Source organism: Callorhinchus milii, unplaced genomic scaffold, assembly GCF_018977255.1.
Source record: "Callorhinchus milii isolate IMCB2004 unplaced genomic scaffold, IMCB_Cmil_1.0 Scaffold11, whole genome shotgun sequence".
Classification (NCBI taxonomy): Eukaryota; Metazoa; Chordata; class Chondrichthyes; order Chimaeriformes; family Callorhinchidae; genus Callorhinchus; species Callorhinchus milii.
In genome coordinates this window covers 19,618,694-19,642,577 of record NW_024704752.1, presented here as the reverse complement: position 1 = coordinate 19,642,577, position 23,884 = coordinate 19,618,694, and the positions used below count along the sequence as shown (strand labels likewise).

At 38.7% G+C, this 23,884-nt stretch overlaps 1 protein-coding gene across 2 annotated transcripts in view; it reads right to left on the bottom strand.

The window, feature by feature from the left end:
- Positions 1-23,884, bottom strand: part of si:ch211-51h4.2 — a 145,431-nt gene that overhangs the window by 54,768 nt on the left and 66,779 nt on the right. For both annotated transcript variants that reach the window (XM_042339371.1, XM_042339372.1), the window contains exons 9-11: positions 8,193-8,292; positions 1,624-1,682; positions 781-845 (exon numbers count right to left, since the gene is read on the bottom strand). In XM_042339371.1, the coding sequence (XP_042195305.1) occupies positions 781-845; positions 1,624-1,682; positions 8,193-8,292 (224 nt within the window). The remainder of the gene's footprint in view (positions 1-780; positions 846-1,623; positions 1,683-8,192; positions 8,293-23,884) is intronic.

Below are 23,884 nucleotides of genomic sequence, written 5' to 3'. Positions count from 1 at the left end.
GAAAATAAAATGCTTCGTAGACTGACTCACAGCTTCTTTGTTTATGTCAATTAAGATGTAACACTCAAAACAGATATCAGCAAAGAAGTAGCTGAACTAAGGGATTTGATGCTTCAGCTCAATCTTTGCTTCTTTTATGCTGTAGATTCTGCCCTCAATGTTATCATGAATAACACACGAATACTGTATATCTGTGATACACATATTGCAGCACTCAATATCACGAGCAAAACTCACCAGTACTAATTCACGGTGTGCTCAGATATGTCAGTGTGGTATATGAACTTATGTTAACAGACTTATTCAGACAGATATTAAAAAGTCATTAATCATATCGATTTTATTCTGCTGATATTGAATTAGGCTAATGTGGTGACTTGCACCATCAGTAGAGTGTGCCAGATAATGATTTGGAATGTGCAGCCACAACTAAAGTTAATTGCAATTTGCTCTGATAATTGGCTAGGTTGATTTTTTTTCGTGGGTTTTAGTGCAGCAGATTTACCATTATGTTAAACCAATGTTGGAATTTGTGAACAGGCATTGATACCTGTCTAAATGCCTAGACTGAACCGTGGGTGGTAAACTGATGAAACATTTTATCAGCCCAACTCGTAAATTTCCCGCAGTTGACAGTCTGGCTCAGTTAGTTGCACTCTTGTCTCAGAGTTTGATATTGCTCTTGGAGGCTCCTGTGGCATGCTAGACTGCTTTAAAAACTGTAATTGATTCAATAATAAATTAGTAATCTTTACCACAAAAGTACATTTGACGGCTTACCAAAAAATATTGAGGATTGCACAAGTTGTAAGTCCTCCGATGATAGCTCGCCGGAACCACAAAACCTTCAGCAAGAGAAGAAACAAAACTTGACGTAAAGTGTACAGTACATGAGGAGCCAACAGAACACACAGCGATTTAATAAAATCTTTAATATAACAAAGTCAACAACTTATAGTCAACACATTATTATGCTGTCTTAGCTGATACAAAGTGACTAAAGAATTCAACAACAGCATCAAATTAGACTTGTGCAGCGCCTTTCACGTCAGGAGGACGTCACAATTCATTCATACAATCATTTGGAAATCCAAGTAAATGGTCATTAATTATTTAAAACCCGGAGTCTAGGAATCCTTAATTCAGGCAATTATTCCAACATGTCAATGTACGTTATTATTTCAAATTCTGATCTGAGATTTTAGCTTTTTTTGTTTTCTAGACTCCTAGACTGGGAGGAAATTCTACCTGGGTCTAGAATTTGTTTATTTAGCAATTTATACCATCCAGAATTTGGCTTAACTTTGAAGTTCTGTATATTTGACACTATTTTCTAGTAAATGCTTTGTACAAATCAATACCAGTTTATTCTGAGTAAGTAAGACACTTCTCTTTTACCAAATAATATAAGAATGAAGGGATTTATTTCCGTCGCTTCAGGTTTCCAATGATTACCATTGAGCTATTACGGACAGGTTATTAATTAAGATATATTCTTTCTGCCGAACTAACATACAAAAATGCTGTGTTTAAATATATAATGAAGCATCAAGGATATCCAAATGATATCCAAGTGAGAAAAATATTGCAATGAATCTATGTGAAATAAAAGTACTATGTTACCTGGCATCTGTTCTGTGAAATCTCAGAAAATAACATTGGCATCACATTTACAACTCCTCCTGAAAAAAAGAGAAATCAAGGGCATTAATAGATATCAATTTTGTTTCATTTATTTATGGTCGCACAGTTTCATTGAGAATCCACATCTTTGTTAGCTTCAAAAACTCCCTAATGTAATTTAATTTCTAAAACATTAAATGAAAAATCTATGGACAGAGTAGATAGCTTCTGTATTGTACAATCTATGTGAACCTCAATAGAGGGATGTTTGGCATCTTTTTCCTTTAAAACGATAAGGCTGACAAAATTGGTTGCAAGATAATCGGTTCAAGTTGCAAAATGTATATTTTCCGGGAAAGCATGAAAAGCACGTAAGACATTTGAACAGATATTCAGCTAAAGCTTCAGGATATGTTGTTGTGAGACTTTAAAAGACCAAGTTCAACCATTTATTTTTTTCCAGTATATATATATATATATGTATATTTGGGTCAGGCGGGTGACTGAATGTGGCTCTCACCTTTAGGTCTAAAGGTTGTGGGTTCCAGTCTCATGTTAGGAACGTTGAGTTCACATACTAAGCGGACGCACCAGTGCAGTGTTGGGAGAGCACTGTTGGATGCATTTTTGTTCAGATCAGATGTTAAACTTAGGTACATGGTGTCTGTTGTAGAAAGTAATTGAACAGTATTCCTAACTGCGTTCGGTTGGAAAATTGTGCCCATTTCATTTTAATTCTACATATTCAGATTGTGCCAGTAAAAAGATTAAGCTTACTTTTATACAGATGTTCTTTAAAGATATTTTCCAATTAAATTGTTCCTGAGAATAGCTGATATTTTGTAATATTCATTCTTAATTGAAAAAAACATTGATTCGCTCCTATGATTGAAGCCTTCAATATCCACCACACAGTCTTATAAACAATGGCCATAAAATAGGAAAATATTCAAATAACAAACCTCATAGAAACTGGTTTCTGAGTTACTATAGAAACCATCTACTGTGATTCTAAAGGTCAAACCTTCATTTTCTGAGCCTGATCCGAAAGCAATAACTATCCAGATTGTTTATACAAGTATAGTCTGGATGTTTTAATAAGACACGTCTAGATGGGCAATCACTGGTTGAACAGGCTGTGTGAAGCTTTAATCTCGATTTACTTTTCATTATCTCAATTCTCACCAGAAGCATTCACTGGGTTTTAAAGGGAAAAGCACAATGTGGGAGGGGGGGCGAGAGGGCATTTTCAAAATAAGTTTCCCTCCGTGGAAGGGTTTTTAAAAAGATATATAATTTTCTGTGCATCCCACAGAGATAAGTTAATTTGAGAATGATCTAAAATCAGACTGGGAATCGCTATCATGTTGGGTCGTCTAATTATAAAATGAGCTTGAATGAGATGCTTTTATCAGACCCATGTCGCTGATACTGATCTGGGCAGCAAACTCATATCACTTGTGTTCCTGGCTGCTAATGCTGGCATGCATTTAAATGTACTTACATTAAAGGTTTGATGCGGCTTATTTTAGGGTTCTTATTCAATTGATGTCCTACTAGAACAACCTTGGTCAAACTTCTGTCACGTGCACCAGAAAGAGGATGGCAATGTGCAAGTTTTCTGGAAGAATGACAAGAGATGCAAATATCCATCATGAAGGTGTGTGAAGGTGTGCTCCTTGTGTGAGGACATTCCGTAGATAACAGTAGTGTCCAAAATACAACGTGTTTGGCTCCTCAGTGGGCACTAACGATCATTTACCGTTGAAGGAAGCTGCCTTTCCAAATGTTGAAATCTTCTTGTCTGTGTTTCTGCTCGTTTTACTGTTATTTGTTTTCAGACACCCCGTGCTGCACGTTTTTGGTGTTTCTTGTTTTGGCTTTCTTGACTGATCTTCCAAAGGCTATGTGCCTGCCTATCCTATTTTCTGGATCTCAAACTGGCGTAGTACTTCCTGAATATTGAACTGGGAGCAGGCACCGCAAAGCAAATCATCGGTAATTTGTTATTCCTAAGATCAGTCTTGGGTTTTGCTTGTTTTGTATGTGCCATATTCCTAATATTTCTTTGCATGGTCATAATTTCACATTGCGGTTTGCAGTTCATGTCCTTCATTCCAAAATATATTGTGCACAGGAACCTATAATGACTTTTTGAGAGCTGTGTGGATTCACGATTTACTGGTCATAAAAATGTTAGAGCAATTCGATATTTAATTATCTGCAGCATTTTTCTCGCGTCCTACATCCCGAGCTTTTGACTATTTTGTTCTACAGCAAGGCATTTCTGCTTTAGTAAAACCTTACCGGTCAATCTGTATTTCCCAGGGGGTTGTCTTTATTTTGAAATATGCTTTGTGATAATATTCATCTGCCCTTTTTCCTTTACAGAAAGCAAGCAGGCACTGGCGAATATTTGGATACACATTATGTGGCGAACTTTCTTTTTTCCACAACTCTTGTTTCTTTCAGGATGCTTCTTTTTTTAATATCCGCAGAATATTGAAGCAATGGGGAGATTGATTTATGAATAACAGCAGGAGTGATTAAAATTGCCTTTCTTTTAAGGTATAATTGGGATAGAATATTCACAGGGGTGACGTCAAATATGTTTTTCACATTTGTCTTCCAGGCAAAAGGCAACACAGTGAAAGACAACAAAGTACAATGCTTTGGTCACAATATCTGCCACTGGAGGGCCATCAAAGGTGAAAGAATAACTGCATTGCGGGACCTTGGATATTAATTGTTGTTTAATGTGGAGTTCTCATTTAAAGGACAAGCAAAGATTAATTTCTTTTGCCTTCCGATGGCACTCCCCCTGCTTCATAATCAGCTATATATTTTTCCATTATAATTTTGTCTCCCGTTGTCGCCTCTGTTGAAGGCATTGGCTCCTTTTTCCTTTCTACTGGTGCCAATGTCTCCACAGACAATAGCGGACCTCAGGTATCCTGTGTGACTGGACATTTGTCAACGGAGGTTCAACAAACCTTACCACAGGGAGCATTGGAGCTAAGCTGAGCTCAAACCTTTAGGGTTTCCACAGTCGTTAAAAAAAGATTTTTTCTTCCTTGATATTGCACCCTCATCACTACTAGTGCTGGTGAGGCCCAGCTAAGTCAAGAACAAAACAACTTCAACAGCAACTTGGTAATCGTATAAATCTAACATCACTGAACTGGGATCCAGTTTAGAATACAGCCTTAATCTCACTTGTTTCAGCCCTGGATATCCACCATTTGAGCTCTCCCAGCTCTGCGGGAAACAACTGTGTTGACACGAGCTCTGGGTGTGTCACTAAGCAGCTCTAGAGGGCTATTCACCGACATTGCCATTGTTGATGTACTAACATCTGGGGCCGTCCTGGATTCCAGACATCTGAGTTTCAGAAAGGATCTGAGTTTGGAGAAATTCCGAGCCAGCTGGTGCTCAACGTGAAACACGACATAGAATCCATTACTGGAGGAACAGGTGTAAATAATTCCAGACTTTAACTCGCATTTAACAAACTGAAGCCTAACATCCTTTGTGATGATTTCTGATTGGGTTTTGAGAAGCAGGTGCAATTAATGAACATTAATATTATTGTTAATGTGTCTTCCAGAGTCAGGGGGAAGCATGAGGAACCATTTTTGAAATATATACGTCCCCCCAACACAACTGGTGTCTACCTCTCTTTTAAACATCCCGTCTGATCAGCCTCAACAGCTTTCTGGGGCACAGGATTCCACATCCACCCAACCCTATGTGTAAACAAATCGTTCCTGATCTCAGTTCTTATCCACTCTTTTCAGATTACTATACAAATTCTTTACATTTATTCGCTTTGTTTTTAAATGTTATCAAATAAATAACCCTCCACTACTTCACTTTCCAGATGGATGGTCTGGGCATCCAAGCAAAGCGAGAAACTGAAGTACTGTAACTGAATTTTCCCCTGGGAGCAGCACTCCGAGACGCTATCCTGCATGAAAAGCGCTGAATAAATGCAGGTTGTTGTTGTTTTCCTTCCAAAGCTTTTTTCTGTATGACTGAACAAGAATCAATCTCTATGAGTGAAAAGGAGCAGAAGCCATTAAACACATTTCTCTGCTTTCTGTCCGTCTGTCTACGAGCACAGAGCCAGCACAAAGCTTCGTTCTGGGAAATGCACTTGTGAAATTCCACAAGGAAGATACTGAAATGCAATTTAAAAGCTCTTTCATGGGTAAAATTAAATATCCATGTCAAACGGTTAACTAAATAACACGTGATCTATTTGCTGCAACTTCACAAAGTATTTATGCTGTGATATAATCACATAAATTGACTTCACCATGTTGCCTCATGCTCAACATGAATTGATCAATAACCTCTGCACCCTGGTGCCCAGGACCGAAACATTCCTAAAAGTACTTCTTTCAACAACTGTAATTGATTGCTTTGACGCAAGCAAGGAAATAAACTGTTGAGAAATCGTGAACAAATAGACTTGATTTGGCAATTGGGATTTGCGTGAAGTGAAATTGGCTGCCTCGTTTGGACCACAAAATCACAAATCAATTCACCTCACGGTAAATTCTGTGAAGCGCTTTGAAACGTCTTGAAGATGGGATAAGGCGCTGTATCAAATGCAAGATTTTTTTTATTATTATTAAGATCAGCTTCTGCTAGTGCAATGCATATTCTTATTGCACCACTGCGAATCTCCTAAAACAAAAAGGCATCTTGAAAAGAAAATCGCAACCATAGTTGCCCTCCTTGCCCAGGCCAACTTTTAATTGAAGATGACTTTATCTTTAAGAAAAATAGCACAAGTGTGGCAGTTGGTCTAGATACTGATGATTAGCAAAAATAAAGTTGTTTGGGAGATACTAGATGGCAGATCTGTGCTTCGTGAGGTTGTACAATTGCCTCATAAATCTGTGGTGCTGTACAGTTTATATTTTATAATGGGCAGTGTTTGAACATTCATCGAGTTGTAAGTTCAGTCTATGAGCCAGTACAATACAGTACTTGTACTTTCTGTGCTGCGAGAAACACAATGTGAAACAAGCACTAAAAGGCATTTGTTGGTCACCTTCTGTACGTATTAGCTCCACTCTGCTCTTCACCTGCCTGAGAAGACTGCTTTGGGAATTTTCTCCAAGGTAACAAATGACTGTGATGGATTCAAAGGTAGTCATTAGATCTCATCAGTGTCAGTAGCTGTGACTGACATTGGTTTCACCTGCATTTCCCAACTGAATAGCTCTGCGAGTCTCCCTACCCCCACAGAATCATTATTTCTGGGATCACTGTGTTGCAAGAAAGAAATATTGAGCCAAACTGCATTGTCCATTCAAACTAGAAACCTTCACAATCAGTCATTAATGGTGGGTTTTAGCTTGAGGCAAAGTCATCCTCAGACACCCTTGACTTGCTTTGTGACATTGTGGAGTCCTGTAGCTCAGTGGTTAGAGCACTCGCTTTGCAAGCGAGAGATCTGAGTTCAATTCCCGGCAGGGTGAAACCTCGGGCAAGTTTCCTTACTCCACACAGAGCCTAATAATAATCCCTCCAAAACCAAAAACAATAATAAAAAAAAATTGGTCATTTTCAATCTACGACTGTTTGTGGGACATTGCTGTGCGCAATTGGCTGCCGCGTTCGCCCACAAATATACAGTCAATTCACTTTACAGTGTGTTCTGTGAAGCGCTTTGGGGCGTCCTCCCGACGTGAAAAGCGCTATATCAAATGCAAGGATTATTATTAAGGATTATTATTATTGCTTTGTATGTTCTGACTGTTACTGGAAGCTGTAAGGTGAAGAACGCAGGTATAAGTTTCAGGCCCACGAGTTTGTTTGCTGTTAAGGAATCTGTTTTGACAATTGGAGAATAAACCGCAGTTGTGTTTTCTACAATCAAATCACCATTATTGAAACGATCTTTTCCAACTGCTTATTTTATAGAATTTCAAGGAAGTTGGACTCCCTGTGAAACAAATCTTCTACGAACTCTGGTGATTTTGTGATGCTGTGAATTGCGCTAAGGTGTGCACACATAGAATCCCAAAATGTGGTGCTCTTTTGTTTCTGAGTCAAATCAATACGGTATGTGGAATGTGAAGATATAAACCAAACACTCTCTCCATATTGCTATACTGCAGGGTGTCAAGCCGCAGTAGAAACACAGCACAAGTGTTCATGATGGTGCAATTTAGCCAACGTTGTTGTACAAAATGAGCATTAATGATAGCACACATCTTGATTTTAGCTTCAACTGACAAAACATCTAATTACATAGCTTCCAGATGTGTTTCAGTACCGATCACCCTGAATACAGTCTCGAGACACCCTAAAATTACTTTGGCAATTAAGATAAATTATGTGTTTAAAAAAATGCCTTGAAATTAACATAAGGGAGGATTCTGTGGATATATTCAAAACCTATTTCTTTATCAAATACTGTAGACTACTCTTCCATTCAAAAGCCCGAAGATTAAAACAATTGTGGCATTTTGCAAAATTTGGGATTTTTGCTCCCATATATAGTCACTCCTGATATCAAATAAAATTAGAAACTTGGAAATGAAATCACTTACCCAGTGCGACAGTCCCCATCAGGAAGGGAGTGCCAATGCTGGAGAAATCATTGCTTATTTCTTGATGAACTTCTGAGCCCACAACAAAGGTGACAATTACCTACACGCAGGGAACAACATTGAAAACAAAAGGATTAATAATAATAATCATGATAATACTTGATTTGATACAGCACCTTATCACATCATTGATGCGGCTTAAAATGCTTCACCAAATGCATTGTAAAGTGAATTGACTGTATATTTGTGGGTGAAACGTGGCAGCCAATTGCTCACAGCAGTGAGTGTCCCACAAACAGTCATAGATTGAGTGACCAAACTTTGTTTTTTTTAAGGGATTATTACCCCCCGAAAGCGATCCACCAATCGACTAACAGCTGGGTTCCTACTTACCTCGAGGTGAACAGAGGCGTGTGGTGCAAGGAAATTTGAGTGAGGTTTTGTCCGGCCCAGGAATCGAACCAAGGTCCTCTCGCTTGCGAGACAAGCGCATTAACCACTGTTACTTTGGCAATATAATGCAATCAAAATCTTCTATTTTCTATTTTTTGCACAAAGGACTCGTGCGAGTATAAGATGCCTATAATTGATTGATTACAAAATAAGAAACATTTAGTACACCATTTGGCAGTGTGTCTGTCTGATGTTCCATTGATAATATCAGTGAGTATCAATGCCATCAAAAATCCAACACTTTCTTCTTTCAGCAATCAAGCGTATGGTTGATATCAGTCATCCTGACAAGTCTTACAATTTTCTATAGATTTTTAACCATGAAATCAACGCAGTACATTCTTCAAGGCAGTGATCTATTCAAGAGTCATGGAGGGTAATTGGCAAGACAATAAACCAAAGATCCAGGAACTTGGAGAACATGTTTACAATGTCTTGGCTTACATCTCTTTAACAATGCAGCTCATTTGTTTCCTTGGTTATCTAAACGCTCAATTTCAGCTGCGATTCATTGTGAAATGTGCAGTATAATGATTTGTACTCTTGCAATATAAATTCATGGGAAGGTCCAAGAATTTCCAATGGATCTTTTTTTNCCAATGTCAGTCAAAAATCAAAAGAGCTATTTGTGCTAGGAAATAAGCAGCAAGTTGAAGTCGAGAGTTTGAGGCGTTTTTGGGGCCCTTATTCATAGCAATAAATCTATAAATGAAGCCTTCAGATCGACTTGTTTTTCTGTTTGGGAATGAAGAAGTATTTGCTGCCAAATGAGTACACTAAATGCCGAATTAAGCTTCAACTCGTAGAAAGATGTGCACCATGTACTTTGTGCACGTTTTCGAATACCCAGAGGAATATCATCTGCCGCATTGACGAGGAACCACACTCTCTACTTTTGCTTTTAACTAGTGTTCCACATAGTTGCAAGATTTCAAGAAGAATTATCCAAATGTACGAAGAACCCATTCTACTTCTGTAACATTTTAATAATAATAATAATCTGTTTGATCTAATTGAACAGGAAAGACAATTTCAACTTCATGTATGATCCAATTATCATTTGTAGTCTTCGGGGATGCACAAAGGTTTTCATTTGCGCGGAACAAAGCATCAGCTGTGGTCACTGATTACACAAGGTATTACAGAAAGAGCTTAATCTCTTTGGTTTAGTCGACTTCAGTGGAACAAACTAAATCAATTAAAGTGGATAAGTATCTAGCAACGCAGGTAGGCTTTGTAGCATATTGAGTTGGATCAGAATTAGCAAGTATAAATATAATACAAGGATTATCTTATGACAATATTGTAATTTTTTTCTGAATTAGATTTGGATCAAATGAGGTCAAATTCGTGCAAATAGCAGCCTTTGTGTTTTAAGATGAAAACAATTTGAAACATACCTAAACAGTGAGGATTAGATGGTTGTTATTAGACAAGTGTAAGTGCAAGTGAACGGGAGCGTAAAAAATGGACATTTGTTATTGTGCTGTGTTAGAGGTGAGTCACGTTCCTCACTAATCAAACCTTGCCATTCAAAAAGTATTTATATTTTTGTATTTTGTGCTGTATTAACAAATCAACTGGGTGTATTCGCCCACACAAGATCACTACACTTTACAGTATATCCTGTGAAGTGCTTTGAGAGGTCTCGAAGAGGTGATAAGGCGCTATATCAAATGCAAAGATTATTATTATTATTATTAATATTATTCTAACAGCAGCGAGACACAAATGAGGAAAAAAAAATCAATCCCTCATTTGAGAAGTTCTCTCTTTGTAGACTGGAGCGATTCTGTAATGCTAAAACGGTGTGAGTTCTTCCCCTGCGCTGCTCCAACTTGACAACCATGAAGAAACCCGTGTACGATAGATGAGAAAGGATTTTTGTAGAGAACGGAATTTTTGTTTGAAGTGTGAGGGCAGATAGTGTGGTCTTCTGTAGCTTTTAGTCAGCCTGAGTTTTCGAACAGTTGATGGGTTTTATAGTTGTCAATCAAATCTGTCTGAGGGAAGCTGTCAAGTCGATCACCCAGTGCCTACAGTTCCCAGGCAAACAGCCATTAAGACTGAAACCACAAACTGTGATCAGGCGTTTTCTTTGTCTCTTCGTTTTCTTTCAAACGAAAAATCTCTGTTGCCCGAGAAGAAGAAACTGCGGCTGATTTTGAAAACTGTTTCTGAGTACGTTAAGCTTTTCACTCAGATTGTGATGCATCTGTCTGTCTGACAGTCTCTTCTTTTGATTTAAAAAAAAATCACTGAATTTTCAATGGCAAAACCTTTTTTTCCTTCTCCCTTGTCTTCGCCGAACAAACTTGAATGTGATGGCAAAATGCACAGTGGATCTTAACACAGCGCATGTTACTGGTGAAGACCCCAAGAAGAGTTGGGGGATCTCAGGGAGGATGTTAGAGCGAGTGCAAGAATTCCAATCAACCTTTGCAGGTCAGACAATTTAAATGCAAGAGAGATGACTGCACTATTTTTTATTACGCGGGATATGTCAGGCAATAATTATAGGATCAATCAGGGTATGGTTGCTGCTGAAACTCCTACCTGATTAATATCCATGGAAAGCAACGACTGCAACATGGCAGAGGGCTAACTTGTACCCAGACTACACCAGTGCTTATCTCTCAACATTAACTGCCCCCACCCTGTGAAATGCCATCCCACAATCTCTCTACCTCACCTCTTGCCTCTTTCAAGGCTCGTCTCATGATTTTCCTCTTTGATCGGGCTTTCAGCACCAATGCAAGTTCAGCTGTGCTGTGGGTTGCAATATAATGCATTATATATTAAGTTAATAACTTAACTCTTAACAAAGAGTTAAGTTATTAACATTTGACAATGTTACTGTTACACCCGTCACTGACAAGCTGATCCTTGTCCACATTGGTTTATTCTTCATTGGAGATGAACGGTTATCATTCATTTTTCACGCTCCTGCCTGTTCAATTACATTTTACGCTGTAAGTAATAACAGACACCTAATCCTCATAGTTTAGGTTTGTTTCAGATTGTTTTCATCGTAAAACACAAAGACTGCTATTTTCACCATATTGACCTCAATTGATCCAGACCTATTCCAATTTTTTTTACAATAATGTAATAATATAATCCTTGTATTATATTTATACACGCTAATTCTGATCCAACTCAATCTGCTACAAAGTTAGTCAATACAAGAGAACAAGACTGGTTTGGAATCAATAGTTTTAATTAACTACCACCTTATTATATCATATGAGTATGTAAGATATCATGAGTAAGAAATTAAACATTTCTCTCCGTTCTGAAGTACACATGGGAACCTTTATTTTTAGCCGGTTCAAAAAACAGAAAGGGAAGTAGTTGGAACTAGTCAGTAAAGAGTTAGTCAAAGGTTTGGCAAGTTTAGGCAAGTCCCTGCCATTGTCTGAATGGCGCGTAAGGTTAGTTAATCTTTTCCCTTTTTAAATCATCATTAATCTTCATAAAAATGAAGATATTCACAATTATTACCAATTCAACATATGTGTTTACTCGGATTTGTTTTCCTTTATATCAAATATATTAGAATAACCTTTCACACTAAGATAAAATGATGTGCGAACATTATCCAATTTCGTAACTCCTCTTAATTATGACTGATGAAGCTTAAAATCAAAACAGAATTACTGCGTGAGACGTACATCTTTCAATTAGAGACCATCAATACGGTTTTAATTGGAATCTGTTCTAATCAGTGGCATTCAAAGGAAAAAATATTTTTCATCATGTGAAAAAAGAGTCAATTAACTTTTATGACTTTTTAAACCTTTCTTGATTATGTGAATCACTGGTACACACACCATTATCGCAATCTTAAACCTCACACATACACACATATTGAGCACAAGAATGCATTTTCTTTTCGATGAAGACATTGCGCAATTGGCTAGATTGCATGTGCACAGTCTTTTCTATTGATGTTGCTGCTGGATTCCTTTCTTGTATAATTTATGAACTTTGCACCTTTGGTACGTTGTAGAATTGATGGTAGATCCTCACCTGGCGGTGGTTTGACTTACGTGGATGTACTGTACAGGGCACGAGTGAGCTATCTCGGTGTCGCTGGCAGCCACAGTGTACCAGGTCATCCCACTGTATAAGAATTGAGTGCAGTGGCTGTTTTCATTGCCACACACAGCAGATGGCACAGCTTCATGTCAGCTGTGTGAACCGGCTGCCAGATCGTCAAACTCTGCTCCTCTGTCAGTCGCAGGTACTGACTCTGCTTGTGTACATCTGCTGCCTGGGGTTGAGCCTCTTTATACCATGATCAACTCTGGCTGCTGGCTCCCTCTCTCACCTGCTCCTCCATATCCACATCCCCAGCAAAGCCTTGGGCACCAATCTTACAGCCCGATGAGACAAATTCTTTACTAGCCTCCCACAATCAGACAAACACCTTCCATCAACTTCAATAACACCTAATTGGCATGATATACTCATTGCTCTCGTGCTCTTTATATTCTGTATATATTCTGTGAAGCACTTTGAGACTTCTCAACAACGTGCTATAGTAAATGCAAGGATTATTGTTATTATTGTTAACATTTTAAATGTGGAATTTATAAGGGCAGCTTTAACTCACTTTATAAACATATGCGTATTCAATCACACACCTGCATATTTAAACATACACCATTTTTCATGAGTATTCAGGGGTTGAATATCAGAAGTAGTGTAAAACCTTATTTTACCTCTAATTTTATATTTAATCTACTTATGTCAAATTTAACAGGGTTTTAATTGTACAATATCTTGCAGAAGTGCATGTGATGATATGATACTGTTATTTAATGTCACTAATTCATACTCTAGTAAGTGTTGTTGAAGCCATCCTTTCTGAATATAACAACAACTTGGATTTATATAGTGCCCTCCATGCCGGACGGCGTCTCAGAGCGTTTTACAGTAACGGATCCCAGGGCCGAGCCGGGGTAAGGGGGAGCAAGGTTGACCAAAGGCGCGGTGGTTTAAAAGAAAAACCTAAACTCATTGTAAAAGATGGCAATAACAAAAGCGTTGAGAGATGTGACAAACTGAAGGGCATATGGCAGAGAGGGTTCTGAGTTTGCTTTTGCCAGCTATAATACAACACATTTTATTTTAATTCTGAAATTCAACTGAGTTAAACAGGAGCTCTAGAAATCCATTGGCCCTGGACCTCGAACTGCATGTTCCAACCATGTTTGATTATCAGCTCATACCAAATGGTGTGAAACTAAAGCCAAAAGGCAAACAGGACCGAGACTAGAAGAGTGAGAAAAGGCTAGAAAGTGCATCCATCGTACAGAATTCACAGTGAGTAAAACCGGATGAAGATTACCAACAAAAAACTGTGTGTTGTAACCTGAAAACTGATTCTGATTACTTATATTGTTGATATATCAAAAATAAGGATGAAACTATTCATCAAAGTCTTGAGTGAGTCTCAAGTGGCAGCACAGTAGGTTGGGAAGCTTAGCCTTTAAACCAGAAGATATCAATCAGTTCAAGACTTACTGCTGTTTGCCTCTTCCAGTAAACGACACTTCTGAGTTTCAAGAGGCACTTGTGAGTAAAACAGGGCAGTGTGGAAATCTGACACTCTAAAATACAGCAATATTGTCAATTGTTTTTACAATGCTGTTGTGACATGCTACATAAAAAGGCCATCTTAGTGTCTTTTGAACAGAGCCAGATAATTTCTCTATTATATATGCCAATGTGGGAAATAGAATGAGTTGAGTTGTAATACAACAAAGTGATGATCTTGGAATAGCTCTTTGCTGCACTCAGGCTAATGACTGACCAAATCAATAGTTGCCCTTCAATTTCATTTGACGTGGTTTGTAAAATATATATATATACACACACACATATTACGGTTAATGCAATTGGTAAGAAGAAAACAATAACTGTATAGCTCCCTTCACATCAGATAATGCCTCAGAGCACTTTGTAAAGAAGGGGGCCAGAGGGATGGGGGGGGCAAGAGAGAAGGAGGAAGGGGAAGTGACCACAGATGCAGTCGACGAGGTAAATTTTTAGATGGGATTTGAAGACAGATGTTTGGAAAGCATACAGCAGTCAAGCTGTGAGGACTGTCACATGCCATTACTATCTCCTAAAGACGAGCTGAGAGCTAAAGCCCCTTCATTTTAAGAACGTTGAATTATGCCAAGTTATTTATTGGGTGTCTAACACATGCGGAAACCCATCACCGCGCTTAACACTATCCAAACCAAACTGAGATTTCCATGCATCCCACCTACACGCACAGTTAAATTTCAGATGTAGACAGCTATACCTCATTACATTTGTCCTCATCAAAAAATAAGTAGATAATACCAAGGGAGTAAGAAATATATTTTATATTGCATGGTTCTATTAATAGGAATTGTGATCGAGTTTCAAAAATACATAGCCAAAGGGGATTTTTGGTCTGTTTCCCAACCCGCAAATAATGAAGCTGTTTTGCACTGTGATTTCATACCAATGGAAATATCATTTTTATTACAACTGGTGGTTCTTCTGTGTGGTCTTGTACAGAGAGAATCTGCTTCAACCCATATGATGCACAACGTGGTGCCTAAATGACGTTGTTGGGGACGGCATCTTTGGATGATTCCCGTGACGTACGACATTTCCATTCTTTACAATGCAAACTCTAGGCTCTCAGATATTAAACACACGTGAAGTGGAAAATATAGAGTTGGTAAGCAACTTTAGATAAGAGTCCTGTAGCTCAGTGGTTAGAGCACTCGCTTTGCAAGTGAGAGACCTGAGTTCAATTCCCGGCAGGGCGAAACCTTGGGCAAGTTTCCTTACTCCACACACAGCCTAATAATAATCCCTCAAGAAAAAAAACAATAATAAATTGGTCATTTTCAATCCACGACTGTTTGTGGGACAGACGCTGCTGTGCGCAATTGGCTGCCGCGTTTCGCCCACAAATATACGGTCAATTCACTTTACAGTATATTCTGTGAAGCGCTTTGGGACGTCCTCCTGACGTGAAAAGCGCTATATCAAATACAAGGATTATTATTATTATTAAGGACCTATATGAACGCAAGTTGTTGCTGAAATTGTTATTGTAGACTGAAATCCAACTAGCCTGTGAAGCTAATCGCTGATAATGAGAGATTTCTGTTCTTTTCTTTCTAAGATGAATTCAGCAGTGAGGCCTCCAGAGGAAATAAATTCAGACAATGAAAGCACTAGCTTAGTTAATTAAGTCACCTCAATTTTGTATGCTTATGAATGATTAATAAAAGTAGAGTCCACATACAGTTCCACATATTCAACTAAACACTCAGTACCGCTAATTATGCTTTTCATTTTCCCTAATTGCAAAACATTTTCATTACATTTTTAAGGAAATTTAATTCAATCAATTTCATGAAAAAGAAATTGTGAAACAGTCGTTTCCAACAACCAATAATACTAACCCTTGCCTTTGACACAGCGCCTTATCATGTCTTTGAGACGTCTCAAAGCGCTTCACAGAATATACTGTAGATTGATTGTATTTTGTAGGTGAAACGCAGTAGCCGATTGCGCACAGCAGCGTCCCACAAACAGCCGTGGATTGCCTGACCAAATTATTATTATTTTTAAAAATGTATTTATTGTTTTGAAGGGAATATTAACTCCCGGGGAAGTGATCTGCCAATCAACTAACAACCGGGATAGGAAAAAGATTGTGAACTGGGATTAAAAGAATTTCCATAATCTAATAAAACAGACAGGTAACATCCCGACTGCCTGTTCAGGTGGGTGCAAATTGGTTGGTGAGATCACCTGCAAATACACAGCAACAACAGTTTACATTTAGTAAAGTGAAGAGCTTAGAGATGTTTTGACGATGGGATCAGGTGCTGTATCAAATGCAAAGATTATCACACAACTATCTCAACAGGACCTGTGGAGCTGAATGACCTCCTCATGTTCCTGTGTTCCTAAACTCTCCTCAGACACATCGCACTGTGAAGAAAGTTTGATGTCTAATAGATTTTTATTGGAAAACACGAAGAGCCAAAATGGGATAAGATAAATGGCAGCACTTGAACACAAAAGAGAAAATACCAACGGCATTTTTCTGAACACTTATTGCAGCAATTAGACACAATGGATCTGTGTTTAGTGGTAAGATCCTGTTTTTACAATCAATAGTGCGTGCAGTTTGTAAAGATGTCACGGTGAAAAAGGTTTAACAAATCAACACTGCCCACTGATTTGTTTAAGGTACTGGGGAAGCATGTTCCACATTGTATCAAGCGAAGATACACTTCACATAATATCGAGGTAATGAGATAACTAAAGGATACAGGGATTAAGGGATATCGGGATAAGGCGGGCAGATGGAGTTAGGTTAGAAGATTAGCCGTGATCTTATTGAATGGCGGGGAAGGCTCGAGGGGCCGAATGGCTTCCTACTGCTCCTAATTCCTATGCTCCTATGAAAGTTTTTTTTATAATTGCAAAAAAAACCTCATTCATCCAATATAAAATGCAATTTCCATCGGCTGAAACAGCGAGTGTGATGTGAAGGGTATGTAATACATAAATGTTCAGTGTTAAAAGAAGCTTCCCACCAGCCTGCAGCTGCAGAATAAGTTGTGGCACATTAAATTATTTGTTGTCTCTTTAGATTATTAACGAAAAGAGGGAAAGGGTAGAAGAAACCTTTTTTTTACATACTCATGTGACTGTTAAGAATGTGATGCCTTAATAAAATAATAATAATCCTTGCATTTGATATACAGAGAGGATGCTTGAGAGCACTTCCTCTGATATCCTGTGAAGTACATTGGGAGGGTATATGTAGGTAATAGCTGCTGCTCATTTGGAGACCTCAATGCCTCACAAGCAGCCAATAACATGAATAACCGATTTTATTTGGGGGATCGTTGGCCAGGACACCTGCTCCTCTTGTCAAAGAATGTCATGGGATCTTTAATGTCCACGTGAACAGGCAGACTGGGACGTGGTTTAATGTTTCATCCAAAGGACAGGACAGAGGGATCTGACATGTGTCAGAGTAAGACAATCCATTAAAAACACTGTATGTCGGTTACTATGCAGGCTGGTGGCTCTCTGAAATCGGCTCTTGCTTCAACCATAATATATCAATTTTACACCCTTTCAAATTTGGGTCACAATGACTGTTGAACTGAGTGAGTTGCAGTGCTGTAGTTTGGATCGGCGTCAGGACATCAGAAAATTCAAGGACAAGAAAAGGCCATCGAATGCTTCATCTGTGAACCCACCACTATATCTGGCAGAATTCTCCAAAATTTATAGCTGAGTAATTATAAAGACTTACGTTATACATGGACAGCCTATTATGACAGTAGCTACCAATAAATGTACAACAATTTATTTGATAGCTATTTGGATGCAAGCCTTGCTATTTCATTAGTAAAATAAAATTCCTAATGACTTCTATCAAAGATATTGGTACTATTAATTAAACAGTGTATTGAATCTACTGCATTCCTGGGTTTTGAAACAAATTCAAATTGCAGCATCGTAAGGAATTAAAGATTATCTACAGAAACAAGATTTTTTTTCTGACACACAATGAGAGCAATCAATTAAAAACCATTAAACATTAACAAGTAGCATTTTATCCACTTAAAACGTGGTTGGGGCACAGCATTGATGTGCCATAAGAGCAGCCAAATAGTGTAAGGTGTCACCTAGCAATTTGGTTCAGTTAGTTGGAACTCTTGATTTTTTGATCAGGAATTTGTAGGATCAAAGTCACATGTTGGGATTTTACTGCTCTGGCAGTGTTGTTGGTACGGTTCTTTAGATGAGATATCCTTTCCTGTCTCTTCACATGAATGTTAAAGATCCCATGACACCATTTGAAAATAGAAGTGAGTTGAGTTAACAAGACTACAGATAAATTGGTGAAGGCTTTTTGAGGAACTTTGCTCTTTCCGGAATGACTCCTGTGTATTTACCATCATCTGCAATTGCTCTGAGTAGAATCAGCTTTAGTTGTTCTTTCACTGCGGCTTTTCTGTGCCATAAATGGCCCAAAAGGCAAAGTGTCCACAGCAACAGACTAGAACGTCTCAGACAGATGCTGTTGCTCTGACAACCTCACAACTGTGCCAGGACCTGCTGGAGAATGGTCTGCACCTGCTTCGTCACATCATTGTCAATGTCCACTTCATTGTTTGTTCTCGGAACACCCAGATGCACAGACATGATCACCCTGAGTAGCATCAGAGAGTTGGACTGAGCTGAATTTGCAGACCAGATAGATTGGCTTTCTAGTCAATCTCCTCACCAGTCATGGTGGGAAACCAACAATCTTTTCTCACCCACATTGGCTGCAGCTTGTTGTTGGCATTCAGAACTCACCTGTGACATCTGGAGTTTCTACAGTCCGTACCTGGGCATCCGGTGCCTGAGGTCACCCACAACATCCTCTCATACTTTCTGGAATTAGGTAACAATCCAACAAAATATCTCTGGGATTGCCGTGTGTAGGTGGGATGGATGAAATTCTCAGTTTGGTTTGGATACTCTTAAGCACGGTGACGGGTTTCCACATGCGTCAGACATCCACCCGAAAACAATACTGCATTTCTGGAGTTGCTGTCTTTCGAACAAAACTTTGATCTCCAGAATGTTGATTAAGACTTGATCCAATTCCAAGCATGTTTGTAACACAGTGTAATGCTTTGGAATTCGCAACGTACCTCAAGTCAATTGCAAGCATTCTTCTCCAGAATAATTGGCTAAATTGATGTTTTTAGTCCATTGGTGCAAAAACAATATTGCTTGTTGAACGAACACTGCAAACAGTATTTATGCTGCTTAAATGCAACATCTCATTTACTACATAGAGGTAAATTATAAACATTACTACTATCGTTGGGAAATCTTGTTTCCAGCACTGAAACTTGTTTAAGTGTTTAAAAGATTTACAGTGATAACATTTCTGTAACCTAGAGAGTCACTGTATCTATAACATCGACTTTCACTCCTCACCCATTTTGTCTGTCTAATGCGCATTTAAGGAAAACATCATTAGCCAAACTAACAATAATAATAATCCTCGCATTTGACACATCGCCTTATCTTGTCTTCGAGACGTCTCAAAGCTCTTCACAGGATATACTGTAAAGTGAATTGATTGTGCATTTTGTGGGCGAAACACGGCAGCCAATTGCTCACAGCAGCGTCCCCACAAACAGTCATGGATTGAGTGACCAAATTATTAAGCACTTAATAAACACGATGGCTCTGTAGTAGAATAAATGCAGTTTGGGTTTGTAATCTTCCTGCCTTAGAAAATCCTCTGTGCTGCATTTCATTCTTTTTGTCAAGAGTGTTGGTGGGGGGGGGGGTGGGTGGAGGATGGAACAGTGAACTTCCATTTGCCCAAATGGGACCATCTCCTGCTTGGGTAACTTATTGTCATAAAGTGCTTCTCCACAACATTATGTCTCAGACCCCCAACATCAGCCTGTTTCACCATGTGTATATTTTCAATTTTCCACACTAGCTATCTTTATCGCTTCTCTGAATGAGATTGTCAACTGTGTCCCAAGCTGTGGGCGGTTGTGTGTTGCAGACCTTATCCACCCGGGCTTTTGAGACTATCCCTAGCTCATTTCACGAGGGGGACATAGAAAAAACTCTCATCTCATTAGTTTGTGCCAAACACAAGCAGCACGGGTCACAGAGTAAAGAGAAGTGTGTTAATTCACCCCGGTAATAGTTGAAGCATTTTAATGTAAGTGGATGTAAGTTCTCTTCTCATGTGAGCTGAAGAGTATTTTCTTGTATCTTACAGAGTGATAGACGACTGCACACACGGTACTGTAGCAGAGAGTGAAAGTGACTGATGATCCAGTGTGCTACATTACAGAATGACTGAAGGAGAATTTCTATTCTTTATTTATTTCCCGTACAGCATCACCCTGCAGTACTGAGGGAACCAAATGCTGTGCGCAATTGGCTGCTGCGTTTCGCCCACAAAATATACAGTCACTATACTTTACAGTATATTCTGTGAAGCGCTTTGAGACGTCTTGAAGACGTGATAAGGCGCGGTATCAAATGCAAGGATTGTTTAACTGCTGCCACACTCTTTCATGCAGTTAATTACAAGACATTTTTCAGATGTTCAAGAGTAGACTGTCCCAGTCGTTTTGGATGAAAAAAAATAGTGGATGGAAAAGAGGGGAGGGAAGTGAGGGAAAGGGAACTAAAGAGGAACCACATCTGTAAAACTAGGGTTGAGAAGTTATTAAAAATATTAAAATGCAAAGCAATCATTTTCATAAAAAAGAGAGATTGAGTAAAGAGCAAGGAGTAAACTCTGCCATTGAGAGGCGCTAACGGTCCATCACAGCAGGTGTTCATTAACAGTTTTGTTACTGAAAATCTGCTGCAAACCAGTTGAAAGTTATGCCACGAGTAATTTTGAATAATTCTGAGAGTGGATGTTTTGTACAGTAATCCTTGTCTACTATCTGGGATTATTTCATTTATTTTGTTAAAATAATTGCTCGGAGTTAAATCTTTCTCTCTTGCAAGAGATTTCCATCTTTATTGTTCAACAGTAATTCCCCTGGTGCTACTTTTTTTGAGCATCGATGATTATTATAAGCAAAGCTTCCGATGTCACAAATCATAATATTTTCATAGTCAGATCCCATTGTCTGGTGCTGTAGATCATTCCGAACAAATTATAAATCTTCCAAGGCGACATTGCCTCATTGTCGGTGAGTATTCAAACAAGCTAAATTGTTGGATTCACTAGGATAGTGTCTGCTCTGAAACTGATGCTCAAAAAACAATTATTGTCATATTGTCGCTGGAGTCATTTTGTGTTTCAACAGATGCTGCAATCTCTCAGTATAAAATCCTCTGGAATGTACTGTAGTATTTTTATTTGAATGAACGTTCTCCTGCACGAAAGGCGCTATACAAATGTGATTCTGTATTGTAACTGAAAAGACTGTGGTGTAAATGTAATCACTACAATAGTGGAAGTGTGCAATGACAGATTACATTTGAAAAATGCCTTTCACCTTGGGAGGACGTCTCAAAGTGCTGGAAAGCTAAGAAACTTCAGCAACCAATTTTCCTTTGAAACTACCCATTCTTTTTGTGATTTTGATATTAAAATAACACTGGCAAGACTGTGGCATTTTTCTCTCTTGTATTCATGGCATGATTAATGCTTTGATTTCTTTAGAGAGTATTTCCGAAGCCTGCACTCCTTCTTCAACGTGGACAGCAATTTCAGTGCTTATAAAGGTGAAGGAAGTTAGTGCAAATGAATCGAACATTTATCTGCCTTATGCACTCAGTGTCAGAAGAAAGCACTCTCAAGTGTGACAGAGGTTAGACACAGGATAAACCACTCTGTTCTCCATTCAACAATGTGCTTAACCTCCACATCAGAAAGCACTCGCTACTACATCAGTAATCCAGTTCCATTCCTCATGCCTTGTAGCCAACCTCTCCAAATGAACCATTTAGTGATGAATTTATGATTAGTTTTGTGCTTTAGGTACACATTCATTTGGAAATAGATTGAGAATTCAAACTCATATCCAAATTCACTGCACTTAGTACCCTTACAACGATTGCAGAGAAGACATTTTTCATTCTACCAGTCTAGTTACAATCAACCTGGGTTCAAAGGTTAAATGACTATGCAGATCTAATCGGCCATCCAATCTCCCTTTTAGAGTAGAATTCAAGGTGAACAAAAGATCGTCTATTATTGTGGTCACTGATGTTTGTCCAACTTCCCCTACAGAGCAGTCACTCTACTTTACAGTACACTATATTCTGTAACATCCTCCTGGTAATCCGCTCTTGATAATGGTATCAATGGAATTTACACGCAGATTTTCACATAACCTGTCCATTTAGGACTGTCCAACCCTTTAGACGTTTGCCGTGAATATAACGCTGCACTTTGGTGATTCATCAATGATTGCACTGGGTGCCTATGAAATATTTAACAGTGTCTTGAACTTTGCACTTTTAATGAAGGGACCGTCTTATGGTCTTCCATCAAAGTTAATTTCCTAACTAACTGGTTTCACTGCTAATTGTTGCACCTATGGTTTTAGGTGATATTTTACTCTCCAACTCTTTTCTCACCAACTCAGACAGTCTTTTGCACTCGCATCGATTACCTCTTCCACTCATCATCCAGTTCTATCCACTCTTTTGCTGATGAATCCATTCCTCACGTAAACCTTTACCCTTCGCATTACTGAGTCATTGAATCTTGATCTCTTCCATCCCTTTCAATCGAACACATTGTGGCCTTCGGCTCTTGTCAGTCTCATCAGTCACGCCAACACTCAGGATTGGCTCAGCCTTGTGTGGTTCTCTATTAATTTCAGCACCTTGGGACGTCCTCCTGACGTGAAAGGCACTATACAAATGTAATCCTGTTGTTGTTAATTCACCTATTGTGGTTCATTCTCTATTTATTGACATCTCTTCTGATCTCCAACAGAATGTTCAAACCTCCTCCACTGGTAACGTTGTCCCCAATAAAACCCAGTTTTCTGAATCAAACTGATCACCTCACATTCACCTCATCATTTATTCATTCTCCACAAAGGCGAAGACTTGAAAAATGCTTTCAACCTTCTCAGCCACTCTCACACTTCTGGGCAGAATAAAATAAATGATTTGTTGAATATAAGGTGATCTCTCATCTCTGCTAATCATTTACTCACTCACGGTTAGCCAGAATTTCTCTACAGTCATTGATGGTTTGAAGCATCACAAGGTTCATGTATGCAATCCTGTGATCTTCCTCCCATCAGCTTTCTCACCGTCTCTCTAAAATAATGGTCAAATGACAGATCATATTTGCAGACAAAGATGGCAACTTTGTGCACACAGGAAGGTCCCCACAAACAGTTATGAAGTGAAAGAGCAATTTATCTGGAGGAATATCTGATAGACACGATACCGAGAGAAGTTATCTTTTCATTTTGAACGTTGCCATGAAAAACCTTCAACATCAATTTGAATAGGCAAATAGGACTTTGGATTTAATATTGCACATGAAACACATAACCTCTGACAGTGTAGAGCTTTCCTGTACTGCACTGAAGTCCTATCCTGTACTGTGCAGTGTCCATTCTGAGAAACTATGGTATGAAGTAACTATACATCAATTATGCCCATTATTAGCAGTTTTTACGCATTAAAATGCA